Source organism: Sciurus carolinensis, chromosome 18, assembly GCF_902686445.1.
Source record: "Sciurus carolinensis chromosome 18, mSciCar1.2, whole genome shotgun sequence".
NCBI classification, from domain to species: Eukaryota; Metazoa; Chordata; class Mammalia; order Rodentia; family Sciuridae; genus Sciurus; species Sciurus carolinensis.
Window position 1 is genome coordinate 12,687,197 of NC_062230.1, and position 18,335 is coordinate 12,705,531.

General features: G+C 50.0%; 1 protein-coding gene across 7 annotated transcripts in view; it reads right to left on the minus strand.

Moving 5' to 3' along the window:
- Tnrc18 (trinucleotide repeat containing 18) overlaps window positions 1-18,335 on the minus strand; it is a 91,555-nt gene that overhangs the window by 63,804 nt on the left and 9,416 nt on the right. For 5 of the 7 annotated variants that reach the window (XM_047533488.1, XM_047533489.1, XM_047533490.1 and 2 more), the window contains exon 3: window positions 50-205. The exons of the other annotated variants lie outside the window; for them this stretch is intronic. In XM_047533488.1, the coding sequence (XP_047389444.1) occupies window positions 50-205 (156 nt within the window). The remainder of the gene's footprint in view (window positions 1-49; window positions 206-18,335) is intronic. 7 annotated transcript variants of the gene reach the window in all.

The following is an 18,335-nucleotide window of genomic DNA, read 5'->3' on the forward strand; positions in this document are numbered from 1 at the left end:
GACAGCAGCCCAGCAGCCCTCAGCCCCGCCCGCCTGGCACGCTCCTTACCTTCGTGGGCGTGGGCAGCCCACAGCTGCACCATGGGCAGGTTGCTGGGGGTGGGGGAGCGGAAGGAGAGGTCAGAGGGCAGGGGCACCGGGCTCCCCTGGGATGAGGCTGAGGGCCCCATCCCGCTGGCCACAAAGCTGCCCAAGAAGGCCTCGCCTGCAGAGAGAAGGGGGGCTGTCAAGCAGCCAACCAGGCAGCTGCCACCCCAGCCCACCACCCCCAGACTCCATCTTTCCCCACTGTGCACAGCTGTGGACCAGCAACGAAGCCCAAGAGGCCTCCCCACCCTACCCTGGTCCCCTCACCCCAGGTCAGCTCAACCAGACCCAGGGCTGGGGAAAGCCACAGACCCCAGGAAGAAAATGAGGACAAAGCCCACCCAGCAGGCTTCACCAGGGCCCCCGGGACCTGGGGGAGGGCTGTACCAACCATCCCTGCTGCATACCCAATCCAGGTCTGAGGGGCACCCGTCTCCCCTTTTGCAGAGGGAAGCCTGAGGTCAGTAGGGGGAATAGGGACAGAGACCTCCCAAGATCACAGAGCAAGGACGTGAGGGGCTTAGAGGTAGAGGGGTCTGCATTCTGAGCTCAGCGAAGCTCCTGAGTCAGGGAAGACACCCTCCAGAAGAACAGCTTCCCTGAGGACCCATGGCAGCCCTGGATGTGCCCGGGGGCACTCCAGGTGCTCAGCCACCCCCGCGTGACCAAGGCTCAGAGACGGGAAGAGCCTGGTCACACAGCCAGGGAGCAGTGAGTCATGCACAACCAGCGGGCATCCCAGAGCCTGCTCTGGCACCACGGGGCCACGGTGGGTTAGAGAATGAATCTGGACGAATGGGGACAGCAGACATGGCAGCTCACGCAGGGGAAAGGCAGCCCTGGCCATCTCTCCAGACCCAGGGCCCCCGCCACAGGAACTGCTGCTGCACGGAAGGAAATTGAGCCCACCCGCGCCATTGCCTGGCCCACACTGGACAGGATGCCTCCTTGCTGCCACCCAGGGGCTCTGCCCCAAGTCCCAAGATCCTGCCCTCCAAGGGAAGAAGCTGGCAGGACTCTAGATCACAGGACAAAGAAAGGCCTGTGACACCTGAGGTGAGGGGCTTCCCTTACCAGCCTCAGTGTGCTCATCAGCAAAATGGGAACAAAATGCCTTCCTCTGAGAAGAGGAGTGAAGGAAGACCACATCCAGCAACAACACTTACAAAACAGTAACAATAAACAGCAGCAGCGCCCATTCAGTACCGGGACTCTAGGTGATTTCAGACTCTCCCAACTACGCCCTCCAGAGGAGACAGCCAGCTCTGAACACAGAGCTAGACACAGGGACCAACAGCAGCCAGCGAGTGCCAGCCCCAGCCGGCGGCAGAGGAGGGCTTCCGTGTGCACGCCAAGGAACCTCTCTGCGTCCCTGGGCGTCAGGCGCTGTCTACTGGCAGCACAGAAAAGTTGCGTGACTTTGCAGGGGCTCTCAGACCAGGCGTGGATGGCTCAGGTGCCCAGAGGGCCCTGGTCCAGCCACAGTCCCCGGATGCAGGGCCTGCGGACCAGCGCTCACTGACCACCTCACAGAATCCCAAAGTCCAACCCAGGCCCTTCGGGTCCACGTGTGAAAACTCAGGTCACAAGGGCCACAGGTCCTGCCATGGGCCCCCAGAGTACAGAGGGCGGCAGCAGAGCCGTGGGGATGCCCTCAGGCTGCAGGCCCATCACCTCCGCCTGTGTCCAGCCCCCCACGCCCCGACCCAGCCCCCTCACCAGACTCCAGCGCCACACCCTCGGGCCCCAGAGCCATGGTGGCCAGTCAGTCCATCCATGCGGCCCAGCCAAGCCCTAGGCTTCCTCCTTGGCGTGGCAAGCGGGCGGGTGGAAGGCTCCGGAAGCCGGCAGCCAGAGGTTTGCGCAAGGGCTTACATCAGCCGCCAGCTCTTCCTGCCTCGGGCCCCACGGAAGCCCAGCGGCCCAGGCCTGCCCTGCCCGGCTTGTGAAACCTGCCCAGCAGCGCCCTGGGCCGGAGAGGCACTGGGGCCCGGATGCCACCAACGGCTCCTGCCTGCCACAGGGGCTCAACGGTGCCCCGGCTCCCGCCCCCAGGGCTGGGCGGGGACAGCTGGGGAACCCGGGCTGGGCACGTCAGTGCCACGCACGGTGCTGGCATGCAGCTCCAAGAGGGACACGCCGACCCTGCTTGCCACGGCCGGAGGGAGGCGAGGACAGTGACTGCGGGCACAACCTGGGGCCCCCACGGCCTCCCCAGAGGCGGGATGTAAATCAGAGGCTTGCAGCCGCGCACACCCTGGTACCCGCCCCGGCCCCGGGGCCCTCCCTGGGCCTCAGAAGACCCCCGGCAGCCAGGTGATCCAAAAAGACCCAACCTATGCCACTGACCATGGGTCAGGTGCCTGTCTCTCCCTACCAAACGGCTCCCCAGTTGACAGTGGACACTGTCCTGCTTCCCACATGTCCTGTGGCCCAGAGCCAGGCTCCCAAGGGACACTCCCTTTGAGCCGAGTGCCTCAGTGTCATTGCTAATGCTCACAGGACCAGAGCACGACACACATTAGGCTCTGACGGAAGGTCAGGGCACCCCAACACACGGAGGGGCTCAACAAACCCTGGAGGCCACATGCCACCCTGGGCTGTCCTGCCTGGCCTCCCCGGCTGGAGTGAGGATGGCAGCTGACCCTGGCTGCAGTGGCCAGTGTCTACAGACTTTCATCGGAGCCCCACAGGAGCCTGGGGTACCACAACCACCCGCTGCTCACACCCAGTCACAGAACCGAGTGGTGGCCACCTCCAGGTCACTGGGAAGAGGGCAGGCTTCAGAGGTCCAGGGGACAGTGAGAGGACCAGAGCTCAGTGGCCACTCAAAGAATCCCGAGGTGGCATTTCCTTCCCTCCAGCCTGGCCTCCTACTGGAGGTCCCCCGCTGCCCCCTGGTGACTGAAGGCCTCCTGCCAGCTGCTTACCATAAATATCTTACTTGACACCTTAGGAGCCAAGACCAACGACAGTCAAAACCTAAAACACAGCAACAATAAACTGTCGTTCACAATGACAGGAGAGAGCTGCCTCCGCCGCTCCACCGGCAGCAGCATCGGCCGGCGCATGGCGCGTGTGCTAAGCCGCCTCTCGAAAAGCAACTCGCCAAATCTTCTCGAATCTTCACACTGGTCTTCCGTGGAGAAGGGACAATCAACAGCCCAAGGTCACACAGCTGGGGCAGAGCTGGAGCAGAGCTGGGATGGGAACTCAGGCCAGCTCCAGAGCCCAGCCACTCACATCTGAACGCCTCCTTCTGCGGAGTCACACGAGGGTCCCCGACACGCGTGCAGGAACACATACACACACGCACACACACACACACGCGGTGTTCCTGCCAGTCACCCTCAACAAACTGCCGACCACCTTTGTGTCCATTAGGTGGGGACTGGGTAAAGTCATGATGTCCGACCGCGCCACACCAGCTGGGTCGGCGCTTACAACGCGGGAACCCCTGGCCACACGTGGTTACTGAGCACTTGAAATGTGGCCAGTGAGACTGGGGAACTGCATTTTTTTTTTTTTATTTCATGGTATTTTAATTAATTTAGGTTTAATTTAGCGATATTCTGGTAAAGTCCAGGGAGCTATAAAGAACCAGGCAGGAGTGGTCGAACCTCCAGGGGGAGCATCCGACAGAGGTCACCGCCAGAGAGCAGAGAGGCACATCCTGGCTCTCAGGACCACTGGTTCTGTGATTTGGGGTAATTTTCTTAACTTCCCCAGGCTGTGTGGAATGGATATTGTAGTGACATCTGCCCCCCAGGGCTGATACACAGACTAAACAGGTTCATATTTGTAAAACGCTCTGAACATCATCTGGCACCAAGTGCTGTGTACTGTCAGCCACTATTGTTATTCTTCTTATTTATGGTCACGAAACCTGGGGCTCAGGGAAGATAAGCAACTCCTCCAAGGTCAGGGTCCGAGGGGAGGCACTTTCTCCACCCGAGTGCCATTTGTCCTTGCGTAGAATAAAAACTGAACTGTGAAACGAGGGAGTTGGAGTTTGCTCATTATGAAAGCACTAAATATCACTGAACTGGACGCTTTTCAAACAGTTAATTTCGTGTTATGTGAATTTCCCGTTTTAAAAAAAACAAACAAACATAAAATGCAACCCCCTGCCCTGCTTCCTAGTCCAGAGCCGTGTCTCACTGCCCGAGAGCCCCGGGCCCTTCCGGGACCTGGCTCGCACACGCCCTGCAGCCCTGCCAGTTCTTGTTTCCCCTATTTTATGTAAGAAACTGAGGGTCAGGGAGGCTGCCCAGGACGACCGAGCCAATGACCGAGTCAGCATGGAGCTGGCACCTGCAGTGTCACAAGCACCAGGCTCAGGACCCCACGCCAGCAACACCCCCTCCCACGCCTGGGCTCGGCTTCTGCTGCTTCTCTACCCCAGTCCCCTACTATGGCCCCTGGGAAAGGAGGGTACACCTAACCGTGAAGGTCCCCCGGAGGGATCTGACCACCTCCCTGCAGGAGCCACTTGGGTTAGTAGCAGGAAAGAGAAGCAAAGGGTTCTCTTTTAGGAGGTGAGCAAGGAGCCAAGGTCTGCAGAGTAAGTCACCATTCTCCTTCCCCAAAAGGCTCAGCTCCAAGCCTGGCACAGTGGCACATGCCTGTAATCCCGGCGGTTCGGGAGGCTGAGGCAGGAGGATCATGAGTTCAAAGCCAGCCTCAGCAAAAAGCAAAGGGCTAAGCAACTCAATGAGACCCTGCCTCTAACTAAAATGCCCACTAGGGCTGGGGGTGTGGCTCAGTGGTCGAGTGCCCGAGTTCAACCGCAGGTACCCACGCCCAAAAAACAGGAAGGAAGCACCAAGGACCCCATCCTGGAGTTCGTGAGCCAGGAGTGAAACACTCCACCCCGCACCGCAAACAAACGAGTCCATCAATACCCAAGGTCTCTGCCAGGTGGGGGCAAACCAGGGGCTCCCACTCCCAGAAACAATGGGCAGCTACTTGGGTGTCTCTGCTCCTTGCGCAAATATTTAATAACATGAACAATAAAAATAATAACGAACCTTCTTGAGCCCTTTTACGACATGCCAGGCTGTGAGCCAAGCACATACATCACCAGCCCGTGTAATCCTCACACCCACTGAGGAAGGAGTTAGTCACAGTGTCTGCCGTTTCCAGAGGAGGAACGTGAGGCCCAGACTCGAGGCTGGCCAGAGTCACCAGAGAGTGGAAGTTGAGTCCAGACCAGGAGCTTCCCTCCCGCAAGGGCTCCTGCGTGCCAGGGCTGGGGCTCTCTCGGGCTGCTCAATGGCAGGTCCTGAACAGAGAGGTGGTGGACATCAGGGCAGTGGACCCATGGAATCCTGCCTCTGTGATGGCGGGGCCACTAAGGGCCCTTCCAGAAACTGACTATATCCAGTAGTCCTCCCCTATCCACAGTTTCAACCGTGGCCCAAAAACATTATATGAAAATCTCCAGAAAGAAACAATAAGCCTGTTTATTTGTTGGAGATGGGGGGGCGGGTCTCACTATGTTGTCCAGGCTGGCCTCAAATTCCTGGGCTCAAGTGATCCTCCTGCCTCAGCCTCCCGAGCAGTTGGGACTACAGACATGCGCAGTCAAACCTGGCTGGTAAATTGTAAACTGCATGCCATTCTGAGCGACGTGAGGAAATCTTGTGCTGTCCCGCTCTGCTCCCACCTGGAGCTTAATCATCCTCCATGTGGCGTATCCAGGCTGTATACACCTCCCCCCATCAATCACTTAGTAGCCAGGCAGTGCTTGTGCCTGAACGCTAGGTCACAAGGCCCATGCCATCCCCCTCTCTTGGCCTCATCATGCAAACACTGTATCACTCATCATCGCCAGAAGGGTAAGCACCATGCTGAACTTTCAGAGACCACATTCACACCACAATATATTCTAGTATATTACTTTAATTGTTCTATCTTATTATTAGCTATACTTTTTTTGGGGGGGGGGGGTACCAGGGATTGAACTCAGGGGCACTTGACCCCTGAGCCACATGCCCAGCCCTATTTTGTGTTTTATCTAGAGACAGGGTCACCCTGAGTCGCTTACTGTCTCCCTTTTGTTGAGGCTGGCTTTGAACTTGAGATCCCCCTGCCTCAGCCTCCCAAGCCTCTAGGATTACAGGTGAGTGCCACCACGCCCAGCTTAGCTATTCTTGATCTCTTACTGTACCTAATTTATAAACTGAACTTGGCCTAGGTAGGAACATATAAGAAACGACATTGTCTATGTAGGGTTCATTATCATCTGCAGTTTCAGGCATCCACTGGGGGTCTCGGAATGAACCCCCATAGTAAGGTGGGACACCTACACTGGTCCCTGCAGCCCTTGCTGGTGGGAGCTGGATAAGGTGGTGGGTATGGAGGTCTGGTGAACAGTAAGGACCCCGACATAGGGAAGCATCCATATACAGCCTTCCATACACACCCTCTTCCAGCTCAGGTGATACTGAGGAACCAGGCCCTCCCTAGCCACCTAATTTTAAGTTGCAACCCACCACACGCCTGTCCCAGAACGTGTTTCTCGAAACAGAGCTTTCCGCTGCTGAAGAGACCTCAGTGCCCTACTTATCGGCTCCACCCCCTTTCTCTTCGAAGAGCCTGTTGCAGGGAAAGGGGTCTACAATAAGCTTTGTTCCAATAAAACTTTATTGACAGAAGCAGGAAGTGAGCCTCATTTGGCCACAGTATGCATTACAATGTGGGTCTTGGTTTACTTCATCCCCCGTTCCCCCCTCAATGCACACAGTAAGTGCTCAATTAGTATCTAAGAATGGAGGGGGGAACAGCAAGGCCACAAGGCCATGTGAGGCTTGCCAAGGGCGTCGCTTCCCCTGTCCCCTCTATGGAAAGGGAGACAGAGGCTCTGACTCCAACACCTACCCTTTCCCACTCAGCACCACCACCCAGACACCAACCACTAGGCAGGGGACGCCTGTTTTCAATCCCAAAAGCCCTTTTGTTACCAAACACAGAACAAATATATTTTCCCTTTTTTTTTCCCCCATGGGGGGATGGAAGCCAGGGACTCAAACCAGGTAGGCAAGTACTGTACCACTGAGCCCTGCCCGCAGCCCCAGCCCCTCACATTTAAAAATGGTCTGGCCTCTCCAAGGAACCACATCCCTGAAAATGTCACCTAAGACTAAGAGAACTCCTCAGCATGACCAGATCAGGGCTGCCACTCATCAAAGAGCCCATTCTGGCCAAGCACCTACACTTGGCTTAGGCGTTTCTATGACCCAGCTGGAAACAGAAGGAGGGTCGTCCAGACTAAAGGACCTTCACACGCCCTTCGAGTTCAGACCCTGAAAGTTCCATATGGCCTGACTGGAGAATGGACCCCACACCCTGGCTGGATAAAAGTTCTCACCCTTCCTAAGAATCCCAAGCGATCCACAGGGAAAGACCTGCTCAGGGTGGAACTCAGGAAGAAGTTCAATGATGTTAGCTTCACAAAGAAGTGCTAAAACACAGTGATGTCACCTTCACCTGTCAAATCAGCAAATTTTAGTCGACTGTGGAGGGTGAAGTGGGGAAGCAGACCAGGGACAGGTCTCATCCAGGCCTGAAGGTGCTCAGACCTCACTGACGCAGGATCCCTCCCAAGGAAATAACCAGACCAACTAACTGCCTGTGATGCTCAAGGCAGCCAAACTGATCTGGAGAGGGAATCAGTCCCGATCAAGACCCCACAGGGCCTGAGTGTGTGCACACGCACCCCAAAGGAAAAGCTCTAGAAATTACTCAGAAATCGAAAGCTGGGATTTGAGTAGATATCTGCACACCCACGTCCGTCACAGCACTATTCACAACAGCCCAACGCTGGGAACAACCCAAGTGCCCATCAACGGATGAGCGGAGAAACACAATGCCATCCATCCGCGCAACGGAATGTCACCCCACCTCAGCAAGGAAGGAAATTCTGCCACGTGCTACCACAGAAGGACAGATACTGTATGATTCCACTTATATGAGGGTTTGGGGGATTCACGGAGACAGAAAATAGGGAGGGGAACAGGGGGGTGGGAGTTAGTGTGTAATGGGTGCAGAGTTCCAGTGAGAGACGGTGAGAAGGTTCTGGAAATGGATGGTGGTGGTTACTCTATTATTAAAAATGTTGATGGTGGTAAAATTTGTTATTTTATCACAATTGTTTAAAAAATGTAACATAGAAACACAAAGGGTTGAGAAGAGCAACGACAATCTTGAAGATGAAGAGCAAAGTTCAAGGACTCAAGCCATCAAAAGCCAACCACTGCTGGCCGCCACGGCACACACTTGTAACCCTAGCAACTCTGAAGGCTGAGGCAGGAGGATCACAAGTTCAAGGTCAGCCTGGCAGCTCAGTGAGACCCTGTTGCAATTTTTTTTAAAGGGCTGGGAATGTAGCTCAGTGGTAGAGCACTTGCCCATAATGTGCAAGGCCCTGGGTTCAATCCTTAGCGTGCACACGCACACGCAGATGCACACACACAAACAACAACACATACACCTACAATAGTGCAGCCAGCCAGATCTTGGCACATGGCCATGTGGTCAGCCCTACGAAACAGGGCAGCCCAGAGACAGACCTCTGCATATGGGACAAGCTATAAACCTTGACCACTGCCTCATACATACACAGAAAATCGAGTCCACATAAATATGTGGATTTAAAAAATAAATTTTAAAATAGCTAATAAGGGCTGGGGATATAGTTCAGTTGGTAGAGTGCTTGCCTTGCAGGCACAAGGCCCTGGGTTCAATTCCCAGCACCACCCCACAAAAAGCTAATAAAGCATAAATTCTAAATACACTCACAGTAGAAAATAGCTTCATGATGTAAGTGCCAGCAAAGATTTCTTTTTATTTTTTGATTTTTATTTACTTATTTATGTGTGTGTGTGTGTGTGTGTGTTTGTGTGTGTATTTTTTTTTTTTTATGTTGCTATAGCTGTTGTAAGTTGCTTGTTGCTACAGATGAAACCCAGGGACTCACTCATGCTAGACAAGTGCCCTATCACTGAGTTGTACCTTCAGCCCATGGGCAAAGATTTCCTAAAGACACAGAAGAAGCACTAACCATTAAGTTAAGACTGATATGCTGGATTACATAAAAATTAGGAACTTCTATACATCAAATGACACCATTAGGTAAAAGGAAAGGCAAACCACTGTGTGTAAGATCTACACCAATATAGATCACCAATGCCAGAATATATAAAGAGTTCTTGCAAATCAATAAGAAAAATACAACTTGAGGGCTGGGGTTGTGACTCGGTGGTGAAGCACTTGACCAGCATGTGTGAGGCACTGGGTTCGATTCTCAGCACCACATAAATAAATAAATAAAGATATTGTGTCCATCTACCGCTAAAAATATGTTTAAAAAGAAAAGAAAAATACAACTTATTATGAAAATGGGAAAAAGGATGATCACAAATAAGGAAGCCCAAACAGCTACTAAATTTATGGCAAGGCATTCACCTTCTTAAACCACCAGAGAAATGTAAATTCATCACTCTAGGGCTGGAACGTGGCTCAGAGTAGAGGCCCTACCATGTATGAGGCCCTGGGTTCCATCCCCAGTACCACGAAACTAGAAAACTTCCTACCCATCCACCACATGGTTAAAATGCCAAAGGAAATGATGGAAATATTAATGCCCAGCTGGAGAGAGGGGAACTCAGGACAACACTCAGGGAACAGTCTGGCGCACGCGGCCACGCTCTGACCAGTAGTGAGGCACATACAACGCGCACTGAAGACAGGGTTCAAGAATCTTCCTACCAGGGACAGTCAAAGCAGGAAACAACCACGGCAAACAGCAGGACAGGTAAACAGACGGTGACACAATCACTGGATGGGACACTGCTCCCCAAGGGAATGACCTTTGGCCACACAGATCACGAAGGGTGGACTTCCCCGGGGTGATGCTGAGCGGAAGACGAGGGACGTGAGAGAAACTACCCCGCGGCTCCGTTTACCCTCAGTTCAAGGACAGGCTGACCTCTAGGCAACCTGTCCCGGTAGGGGATCCCCGGGATAAAGTCTTGAATTCAAGGTGGCTTCTGGGGTTTTTCATCTGGCTGACAATCACATAGGTGAGTTAAGTTGGCAAAATAATTCTGTGCACCTTTGGGAGTTTAAAGACCAATAAAAGATTTCCTTAAAATAAGCCAGTGTAGCTGGCTACAGCATTACACATCCGTAATGCCAATGACTCTGGGAGGCTGAGGCAAGAGGATTGCAGGTTTGAGGCCAGCCTCAGAAACCTAGCAAGACCCTAAACAACTTGGTGAGACCCTGTCTTGAAATAAAAAACAAAAAGGGCTGGACTATATAGCTCAGTGGTAGAGCACTCCTGGATTCAATTCTCAGCACAATGAATAAATAAATAGATAAATGATTCCAAAGGACTGCAGATATAGCTCAGGGGTAGCGCGCTTGCCTACCATGTGGGAGGCCCTGGGTTTGATCCCCAGTTCTGCAAAATAAAGGGGAGGACTGCCAATAGCTAATCTGCACACAAGGATGGTAAATAATACATTCTGTGTAATTTTCACGCACTCTGACATTGACACATCTACAAAAACCAAAGCAAGTCAATAAACGAAAATGAGACAATAAAGAAAGCAGGCAAGAAAAAATTCCTACCAACGACTCTCATCCCGGACAGCACCCCAGCTTTCTGCAGAGAACAGGCCTTGTTTCTCAATGCCTTACTTGCTGGCTGTGTGACCTTGAAAAGTGACCCAACCTCTCTGTGCCTTACTTCCTACTAGAGGAAAAGGAAAGCAGTCGTGCACGGTGGCACACTCCTGTAATCACAGTGACTCCAGAGGCTAAGGCAAGGGGATCGCAAGATAGAGGCCAGACTCGGCAACTTAGTGAGACCCCGTCTCAAAATTAAAAAAAAAAAAAAAAAGAGGAGGGGGGCTGGGGAGACTGTCACTCGGTGGTAAAGTAACCCTGGGTTAAATTCCCAGTGTCAAAGACTGTAGGAATAAAAAAATGAAATAAAAGTAGCAAAAAAGGCAAGACCCTGGGCCCAGTGCCTCGCCTGTAGCCTCCGTTCATGACACTCCCCTCTCTAGGAAAGGGGGGCAGTTACTCTGCACATCACGGCACTGTGGCTGGGGACCCGCGGCTGCTGCCACCATCCACAGCTCCCACTGCAAGGAGGCAGCTGTCCGGGGGCACTGTGCTGACTGCAAGGCCGGATAGCCAGCCTGGCCCCCAGGAGCCAGCCCCAGGCCTCCCAGCCCAAGGGGGCTCCAGTCTAGTCCCCCTGCCAACCTCCCCCCCAGTAAGCAGATTCCCAATGGGCCAGCTCCTCCCCCGAGGGACCCAGGCACAAGCCCCGCAACTCAGCTCAGCTCCAGTCCCTCTTCCATCACCAAATCTGGGCCCGCTCTGTGCAGGGATTTTGTTCTGCTCCAACCAGACACCAGGCCTCACAAAATCCGTGCTTGAATTTAAATACAGGGCAACGAATAGGCAGCCAGGGAGCAGTCGAGGCCTGGCCCAGCCAATCACCTGCAAAAACCTCACAGTCTGGGCCCCAGGACCCCAGACATCCTCAGTGCTCAAGTAATTACGCAGGATGTCCCCACCGATTGAACTTCTCCCCTAAGGACTCCGCTGCGAAGGGAAGAGGTTAATTATAGCCAGGGCGGTGGTGCATTCCTGCCTATGATCACTCCCAGCGACTCGGGAGGCTGAGGCAGGAAGATCGCAAGTTCAAAGTCAGCTTCAGCAATTTGGAAGGCCGTAAGCAACTCAGCAAGACCCTGTCTCTCAATAAATACAAAAAAGGGCTGGGGATATGGCTCAGTGGTTAAGCACCACTGGGTTTAATCTCTGGTACCGAAAGGAGAGGAGAGGGGAGGGGAAGGGGTGAGGCCCCTGAGGGAGGGCAGAGAGAGCAGACAGCCGGGTGTCTGGGCACCAGCCCCATGCAGATTGTGGGCGAGACCCTAGAAACTATGGAGCAGAGTTTTACACTTTAGAAATCCCTCTCCAAAGTCGGGACCCTCACAAAAACGACAGAGACCTGGTTTAAAAAGGGGAGAAAGAATAACAAGCGAGAAATGGAAAGGAGACTCCGTCAAGTTGGGAGCAGGAAATCAGATGGACAAGGGGCGGGGTAAAGAGTGGGAAAAACTGAAAATCACCTGGGCACGGCGGTGGGCGCCTGTAATCCCAGCAACTAGGCAGGCGGAGGCAGGAGGCTCTCCAATTCAAGGCCAGAGCTCAGCAACTTAGCAAAGCCCTGGGCAACTCAGTGAGACCCTGTCTCTAAATAAAATACAAAACTGGCTGGCGGGAGTTGGGGTTGTGGCTCAGTGTAGAGCGCTTGCCTAGCATGTGTGAGGCACTGGGTTCGAGTCTCAACATCACAGAAAAATAATAAAATAAAGGTGTATCAACATCTAAAAAATATATTAAAAAAATAATAAACCAGCTGGAGATGTGGCTCAGTGGCTAAGCATCCCTGGGTTCAATCCCCAGTACAAAAATACAACAAAAAGCTGAAACTAAGCTTGAAGTGTCAGATCAAGAAACCAAGTCACTCCTAGGGATTGGGGTTGGGGTTCAGTGGTAGAGCGCTCGCCTAGAACGTGCAAGGCACTAGGTTCGATGCCCAGCACCACGTAAAAACCTAAACAAACAAGATAAAGGTATTGTGTCCATCTACAACTAAAAATATTTTAAAGAAGAAAAAAAGAAACAAGCCATTCCTGAGACTTCAAAACAGAGAGGCTGGCACCGGATCTAAAGATCAGGACACAGAAAGTGGCTGAGAGCAAGGGAGCTGATTCCACCCATAGAAGAATCTAGAGGCTCCCCCATGCCCAGTGAGCCCTCTGCTTACTAGGGAAGATAAAGTGGGGGGGGGGGGAGCCTGAATTCTCAGGGCTGGTGGGGGGACCAAAAGATAGCCAGCCAGGGAGCCAAGCCCGTCTTCAGCCGACAGGCACACTTGGTTCCTGAACAGGTGCCCGAGACTGAAACCTAAGCATGCTGGAACCTGAAGGATTCTTGTTTGAAATTTACAAAATCAAATAGAAAATATCTTTGTAACAGAGACAGATATTCAGGAAGTTCAGGGCCAACAAGCCCCGCCCCTGCAGAGGAGCCCCGGGGATGGAACCCAGGGCCACGTGCATGTTAAGCAAGTGTTCTACCATGAGCTACATCCCAGCCCTGTAATGCCTTTTTCTTAAGCACAGTGAAACACTGAGAGTCGATCAGCAGATGCCCACTGAGGTCTCCAACATGAAGACAAGAGGGAAAAGAGGGAGTGGGGTGTAGCTCAGGGCCAGAGCACTTGCCTAGCCTGGGTAAGGCACTAGGTTCCATTCTCAGCACCACATACAAATAAATAAAATAAAGGTTCATCGACTACTTAAAACAATATTCCTTGAGGAAACACAAGTCATGAGAAAACGCCAGGAAAAAGTAAAATTAATATCATTCAAGTGGTGAGAATTAATGTATCCATGAAACAAGAACAGGATATTATTTAAAAAAAAAAAAAAAAAGAGGGTTGGTGATATGATTCAGTGTGTGAAAAAATTAAAGTCTGGTGGTCCATTTTCAGAATATAGTATTTGGCTTTAATTGGATCTAATTGTAGTCATTTTAATTACAGTCCTTCCCTTTGCACACCCTAATTTTAAAATTAGCTAACTGGGTAGATTGTACCCCAGCTCCTCTGATCAGGGCAAAGGGGAGCACAGCACTGGGGATAAGAACAGGTAGACTGCCTGCCCAGGTATGCTTGCCCCCTGGATTCCCTCCGGGGCACATCCTTCTGCAGAAGAATAATTTTTGCCTTGCCAACCCATGTCCAAGTACATGTCTGGTTTCTTGTGGCACTGAGGTATTTCTAACAAGTGGCAGAATGCATGATTCGTATGCATGAGACCTTGGATTCTAACCCCAGCACAACGGAAGAAGAGAGGAGGGGAGAAGAAGGGAGGGGAGGGGAAGGGAAGGAAAGAAAGAAAGAAAAATAAGCACACCCAGATTATGAATGCTTTTAGAAATTAAAAATATGATCACCAAATTAAAAAATTAAATTGAAGAGCTAGAAGACATTGTAGAAGACATCTAAAAAGCAGACAAAACAGAACATTCAATGATTGGTCCAGGTGATCCAGGATATCTAACTCGTAGTACTGGAGAGCAGCAAAAAAAAAAAAAAAAAAAGGGTGAAAATTATAAACGCCTAATAAAAATAATGATACAAAAAAAATTTCAAGCTGGGCACAGTGGCGCACGCCTGTAAGCCCAGCGGCTCAGGAGGCTGAGGAAAGAGAATGGCAAGTTCAAAGTCAGCCTCAGCAAAAGCCAAGGCACTAAGCAACTCATTGAGACCCTGTCTCTAAATAAAATGCAAAATAGCACTGGGGATGTGGCTCAGTGGTCGAGTGCCCCTGAGTTCAATCCCTAGTACACACACACATACACACACACACAAAATTTCAAGATGGGTGCCGTGGCACTCACCTGTAATCCCTGTGACTCAGGAGGCTGAAATAGGAGAATTGTAACTTTGAGGCCAGCCTCAGCAACTTAGTGAGACCCATCCCAAAATAAAAAAATTAAAAAGGCTGGGGATGTAGCTCAGTGGTAGAGCACCCCTGGGGGTCAATCCTCAGTATAAAAAAAAAAAAAAAATTCCAGATTGATGTGGCCATTATAGCACCCAACACAGCAAATGCAAAAGGACCCCCAGCACAGCACTTCCACCTGAAACTTCAAAACGACAGTGAGACAAAGAAAAGCAGTAATAGTAACAGTGAGGCTTACTTTGTGCTCGGCAATTCCAGGGATACAAACTCATGTAGTCATCACGCAACCATCAAGAGAGAGCCAAGGCTCAGTTAGGTCAAATGTACAAACCACATACCAGGAAGCACATATTAGGAATTTCAGAAAGTCTTTGCTCTTCGCTATTATGTGATTCTGAAAGGTGTTAAGCATTTGGAAAAGAAGAAAAAGTGGTTCACGTAAAAAGACCAAGAATCAATATGGCCCTAGGCTCCATCCCCAGCATCCAAAACAACAACAAAGAATCAAAACGGTGACAGAGTCCTTCAAAATAGCACTGGAATGTGGAAGGTCAGTCCTGTTGGGATGTTCCTTCAAAATCCTCAGGGGAAATTATTTCCAAGACGTGGGTGGAGGTGGAATCAAGGCATTTTTCAGGCATGCGAAGCCATGGAAGAGTGGCTTTCCATGTTCTCTTTCACAGAAAAGCTACTGCAGAATGTGCGCTATGGAAACCAGGAAGTAAAACAGGAAGTGGAAGGTGTGGGAATCGGGAAACAATGAATACAATATGGTGGCAAAGCAGAGTCTGAAAGAGGATGGCTCTACCACAGGTCCAGAACCAAGCAACCAGACATGTAGATGGAAAATTCCAGAAAGGACATCTCCAAGAAAAGAAAGGGGCAGTAATCCAATAAATATAACCAAATGTAAAATATATCAAGAGATTAAAAGCCAGAGTCTCTAAAAAAAAAAAAAAAAAATCCCAACAATTTTTTTTTTGGGGGGGATACCAGGCATTGAACCCAGGAACTACATCCCCAGCTCTTTTTATATTTTGAGACAGGGTCTCACTGAGTTGCTTAGGGCCTCACAAAGTTGTTGACTTGTGACTGAGTTGCTCACATCTGGCAAATTTCTATTTATTTATTTTGCAGTGGTGGGAATGGAACTCAGGGCCTCACGCGTGCCAGGCAAATACTTTACCACTGAGTCACATCCCCAGCCTTCTTTTTTAAAAGAAGCAATTAATAACTCCAGAAGAAAAAAGAAATTAATCTTATTACACAACTTGGCTCACATGTGAACAATATTTACAAAGCCATAACAATAAAACTGATTTAAACAACCATATTTCACAAATATTGGGAGCATGGTACAGTAGAAATGGTAGAGGGGTAACAAAAATAATTATCATAATGGGCCGGGTACGGTGGCACATATCTATAATCCCAATGTCTCAGAAGGCTGAGGCAGGAGTATCGCAAGTTCAAAGCCAACCTCAGCAACTTAGTGAGATCCTGTCTCTAAATAAAAACAAAAAAGGCTGGGGATGTGGCTCAGTGATTAAGCACCCATGGGTTTCTTCTCTAGGACCCCCCCAAAAAAAAAAAAATGAACAATACGAATCATATGCCAAATACAGTTCTAAATGGTTTACCTGCAATAACTATTTAACCCTCAGAACAATCTCATGGACTATGCTATTATTGCCCATTTTACAAGCAAGAAAACCAAGGGACACAGAGGTAAAGAAACTGATCTCATACAATATACGGGAGAATCAGGATCCAGTCTGGCAATCTATGCAAAAGCCTCTTCTTCCCCAGTATAATACAGAATCTCAAAAAATGAAAAATAACTCGTAGTAGACGTAATTACTCAGAAATATGGATGAGACAGCAAAAAACGAGTTAAAAGAAGAAATGAGCAGTGAAGAGAGGAGACAGGGACCTGTTCATTTTCTTTAAAACCCTTCCAACACTATTTGACTTTTTAAATGATGTATAACTTTTATTTTAAAGTGTAATGTACAGGGGCTGGTGTTGTGGCTCAGTGGTAGAACGCCTGCCTAGCATGTGTGAGACACTGGGTTCCATCCTCAGCACCACGTAAAAATAAATAAAGGTATACTCTGAGAAATATATTTCTATTACTTAACATTCAATAAAGGCATTTTCCTTTTAAAAAAAATAAAATGTAATGTTAAACACAAAGCAGGACTTGAGTGAATTTTCCTATATGTGAAATATTCCTTGATGAAGTTTTTTTTTAAAAAATGCAAGTTTTTTAAATGCACAAATTAGATTCTAATACCTGCACACTGGTACGGACAGGACTTAAAGGAAGTGACAATATCTTGGATTGGTAAAGACACAGAGCCACTGAAACTCACACACAGTTGCCAAGAATGTCAAATGTTCAACCCCTGGAAAGCCATAGCCACTACAGCTGGGCCCGGGCATACCCGTGTCCCTGCAGCTCAGCTCCTAGGTATATATCTAAAGAAATGTGTACATATGTGCCCCCGAAGACATGTTAATAGCAGCATTACTCATAGAAAACACTGGAAACAACCTGAATGTCCATCAACAGGGGATTGGATAAATTGGGCTATGCTCATAGAGCGGAATACTAAACAGCAATGAGCAACTACAAATTCCTGCTATACACCACAATGTGGATGAACCCCACAAATATAAATATTGAGGGAAAGCAGTCAGAAATAAAAAAGAGATCAAGCTGCATCATTCCATTTATAGAAAGTTCCAGAATAGGCGAAACTAATCTACAGTAATGGAAATAAGAATGATGTTGGGGTTGGGGACAGGTGGTAAGCCAGAGGGAACACAGGACAGTCTGCTAGGAGGACTGGAAATGTCCTGTGCTGGCTGGTGGTTGCAGGGTTGTGTCCATTTGGTAAAACTTTGGTGAACTGAACACTCAATATTAGAGCATTTGAGAGTACAGTTATTTTACAAAAAGGGGAGACATACAAAATAAAAAGGATGAGGAGTGGGGTGTTGGTCAGTGGTAAAGCCCATGCTTGGTGTGTGTGAGGCTGTGAGTTCCATTCCCAGCACCAGAAAAGAAAGAAGAAAAAAAAAAAAAAAAAGATGAGTTCAGTTTGGAATCTTTGTGTCCAAGGTCTGAACTCCAGTCAGAGAGGGTTCCGGGGCAATTCCAGAGGCTCTCAGAGAGGTCTGGACTAGCCTGAGGGATCTGTGAATCATCTGCTAATGATCACTGTAATTACAGCCATCACTTTTACTGTAACTTTTGCAGAGGGCCATACCTGGGCTAGGTACCTGGCCTGAGCTTGCTCATTCGAACTTCACAACGACCAAACAAATTCATTACAACCGATGGACCCACTTTATAGATGAGAAAATTGAGGTTGACAAGAGTCCTCAGATGCCCAGTAAATAGAAGAGCAAGACATAAACCTCAGACCCTAGGCCGGCCTGCCTTCTGATGAAGCAGTTTATTATCAGGGATTGCAGGTTAGGAGCATCAGCAGGCTCATGCTCAGAAACATGTAAAATTCTTAGTGAGGGTGTATGAGTTAGGTTTTTGTTTTCTGGGTTTTTCCCCTGAGCTAAGAGGTTGGTCACTTTCATTAGCACATGAGGAACCTCAGGTTTAATGGTGGGTACATCCATGGCCTGGGACAGGTGGCCAGGAGGTTTAGTGGCTGCCAATCT